Genomic DNA, 3,106 nt, shown 5'->3' on the forward strand with positions numbered 1-3,106 from the left:
TGATAAAAGAGATCAAATTCTTCCTCTGATCTTTGCCTCTCTAAAAAATGCTTTGCTGCATTAATTGCAGTAGCAGCCTCTTGAGCATTGATGTCTTTGTACTGCAATGTAGTGGCAACCTGTTCTGTTGCACTAAACAAAAGATGAGATAACATTAAACCATAGAAGGTAGAAAACTGCTCCATCATTACTGCATTACCAACTGCTCTGGCTGATGTTTCATAATGTGACTCACCAATTCTATGAAGTTCCTCTATAACTGCACTGTAGTTATCTAAGACAGCAGCAATAGCTACAGTACGTACTGTCCATCTCGTTGGACATAGTGGGTTTAGATCTGGAGAATTAGGACAAAGTTCCTTCTGTACTGTCTTGAAACTTGCCAACCGTTTCGGTCAGTTACGGATAATATTTGATATCTCCATGACAAGCCCAAGAGCATCTCTAAAGCCCAACATACACTATGCAACATTTGTTGCAAACAAAATGTTGCAAGCAACATGTTGCACACAATACCCTGCATACACTATGCAACACTGTTGCAACCAAAAAGTTAATAAGTCTGTAAAAATGGCTGATCAAGATGCATGTGCAGCAATAATAATAGCAACTTTGGTGGCAAGGAGACGAAGAAGAAGAAGGGACAGACGGGTATGGACTAGACAATAGATAGTTAATCGCCCTTGTCATGGAGCATATCACCAACTACTGAAAGAGCTGCAGATTGGAGACCAGGTGTCATACAGGCACTTTTTGAGAATGGACATCAACTCTTTTGAGTATTTATTGACCTTAGTTGCTCCAAAGATAAGACGTAGGGACACTCACATGAGAAAATCCATTAGTCCTGGGGAACGTCTAGCATTAACATTGCGCTTTTTGGCAACAGGTACATTATATATGTTACATGCTAACTCTAATTTTACCATAGGGGAGTCATACAGCAGTCTACAGTATTTGTATAGAGTTCCATGTCAAACAATAGGCAAAATTGTAATTGAAACTTGTGAAGCCATTGTAGAAGTACTTGCAGATTATATGAAGGTATTATAATTATTATTATTAGTCCATTACAAAAAGGTCAATCATAATGGTAATGAATAACAGATCAATGAACAGCTAGTATTTTGTTGAATGTATATGTGACCATAATTGACAAAAGGTACCTTATGGCGGGTAGTGAAATTTGTCTTTCTAGCCTAAGAAATTCAACTTCCTGAGCTCCATTTATCATACAATTACTCCACAGGATGCAAAAAGTTACCATGAAACTTTTAGAAACAATGATTATCTAACAAAGCAATCACAGGTTGATATTTTCCATTAAAACTATCAATTTTAAAATCCGCCATAAGGGCCCTTTTGTCAATTATGGTCACATATTGTGTGCATCAGTCGTGCACTGAACTATCAGTTTCACTAATATTACTTGATGGTATAAATGGAGGAGAAAAAGCTTGCACTGAACTACTAGGGCTTGCTCCACATTGATAAGGACTGCTATATTGGTTAAAAGGAGGCCACGGTCCAGTTGTACCATAGTTTAAACCCTCGTAAAGAACATTTTGAATCTTCCACTTTGTCATTCTTTTTACTCTTGAATCTTTTATTTCCTGCAATTCTGAAGCAATAAAGTCAGCAAAGACTTGATCTATATCTCTATCTTTACTATCGTTTCTTCCTTTTTCAAGACAAGAAATGGCTTTTTCTAGCAGCAAATCTTCCTGTGCTTCTCTTTTTCTTTTTTTTGTCTGCTTTTCTTTTGCAATGTTGAAGGATGATGATGCTGGCTTTTCTTTGTCCTCAATGTCTTGTGGTTCCTGTTCCTCTGCCATTTCAGTTAAATTATTGTCGTTATCACTTTCATCATTATGATCACTCTCAGTATCCTAAATAATTTCAGAGAAAAATGTAATTCTGCTATGTGTAGTAATAATTTATAATTACTATGTATTCATTATTTTAATATAGGTTCCAAAAACACAGTCTGAATGGAAGGAGATTGCAATCGAATTTGATCAAAAGTGGAATTTTCTACACTGCCTAGGTGCATTAGATGGAAAACATATCAATATCAGACCTCCACCTTCAAGTGGATCATATTATTACAATTATAAGCAAAGATTTAGTATTGTTTTTCTGGCATTGGTTGATGCTAACTATAAATTTTTGTATGTAGACATCGGATGCAATGGAAGAGTTTCTGATGGAGGTGTCTTTAGAGAGAGCTCATTGTCGTCAGCATTTCAGAATAATACATTGGATGTACCTCCTCTGGAAGTATTACCTGGCTGCACTACACCTATTCCATACATAATTGTTGCAGATGAAGCATTTCCCTTAAAAGATTACATTCAAAAACCTTATCGACAAACTGGATTAACTACAGAAAGAAGAATCTACAATTACCGACTTAGTCGTGCGAGGCGAGTTGTGGAAAATGCTTTTGGTATCTTGGCTAACCATTTCAGAGTTCTCATGACTGCTATCAATCTAGCCCCAGAAAAAGTGGAAACTTTAACATTGACATGTTGTCTTTTGCACAACTACTTGAGATGTCACACTGAAGCCTACACTCCTCCAGGTAGTCTTGATACGGAGCATCTCTTGTCTCATGCAGTACAACCAGGAAAATGGAGAAGTGAGCCAAAGAGTCTTACAAATTTAAAGAAGCAAGGAAGCAACCACAGCAAAGAAACAGCAAAGCTTTATCGTGAATATATGAAGGACTATTTAAACTCATCAGTTGGATCAGTTCCTTGGCAGAATAATATGATATAAAAGTGCATTATTTTATGTACCAATAGATAATGTGTATATAGCAATAATAATGATAATAGTGAATAATAGTAATAATAACAATGCACTTAGGAAATTTGATAAAATTAATATTTTACCTTTAATAGATTAGATTTAGTCTTTCTTGCTGAAATGTAATCGTCAAGAAACTGTAATTGTTTGAAATGTGGCCATTTCGGTTCGTACACATCATCACTCCCTGTGTCAGTGGGTCTCTTCTTAAACTTCTGCCTTTCCCGGCAATATTGTGTTCTAATACTTCTTATTTTTTTAAGAACCTCTACCTCTACAAATTATAGTTTTAGAC

The 3,106-nt window shown here is 36.0% G+C and overlaps 1 protein-coding gene across 1 annotated transcript; it reads left to right on the forward strand.

Annotated features, from left to right (window-relative positions):
• Nucleotides 1–677: 677 nt before the first annotated feature.
• LOC109582122 (protein ANTAGONIST OF LIKE HETEROCHROMATIN PROTEIN 1-like) lies at nucleotides 678–2,809 on the forward strand. Its single transcript, XM_019996744.1, has 3 exons — nucleotides 678–889; nucleotides 932–1,044; nucleotides 1,972–2,809. The coding sequence occupies exons 1-3, from the start codon at nucleotides 760–762 to the stop codon at nucleotides 2,779–2,781; spliced, it is 1,053 nt and encodes a 350-aa protein (XP_019852303.1). The 5' UTR covers nucleotides 678–759; the 3' UTR covers nucleotides 2,782–2,809.
• The last annotated feature ends 297 nt before the right edge of the window (nucleotides 2,810–3,106 follow it).

This window comes from Amphimedon queenslandica, unplaced genomic scaffold (assembly GCF_000090795.2).
Source record: "Amphimedon queenslandica unplaced genomic scaffold, v1.1 AMPQUscaffold_13400, whole genome shotgun sequence".
NCBI lineage: Eukaryota > Metazoa > Porifera > Demospongiae > Haplosclerida > Niphatidae > Amphimedon > Amphimedon queenslandica.

Coding starts and splice junctions, on each gene's coding strand:
- LOC109582122 (XM_019996744.1), top strand. CDS start 760: ATGGACATCAACTCTTTTGAGTATTTATTGACCTTAGTTGCTCCAAAG. Junction 890..931: donor ATTGCGCTTTTTGGCAACAG/GTACATTATATA, acceptor ATTTTACCATAG/GGGAGTCATACAGCAGTCTA. Junction 1,045..1,971: donor TACTTGCAGATTATATGAAG/GTATTATAATTA, acceptor ATTTTAATATAG/GTTCCAAAAACACAGTCTGA.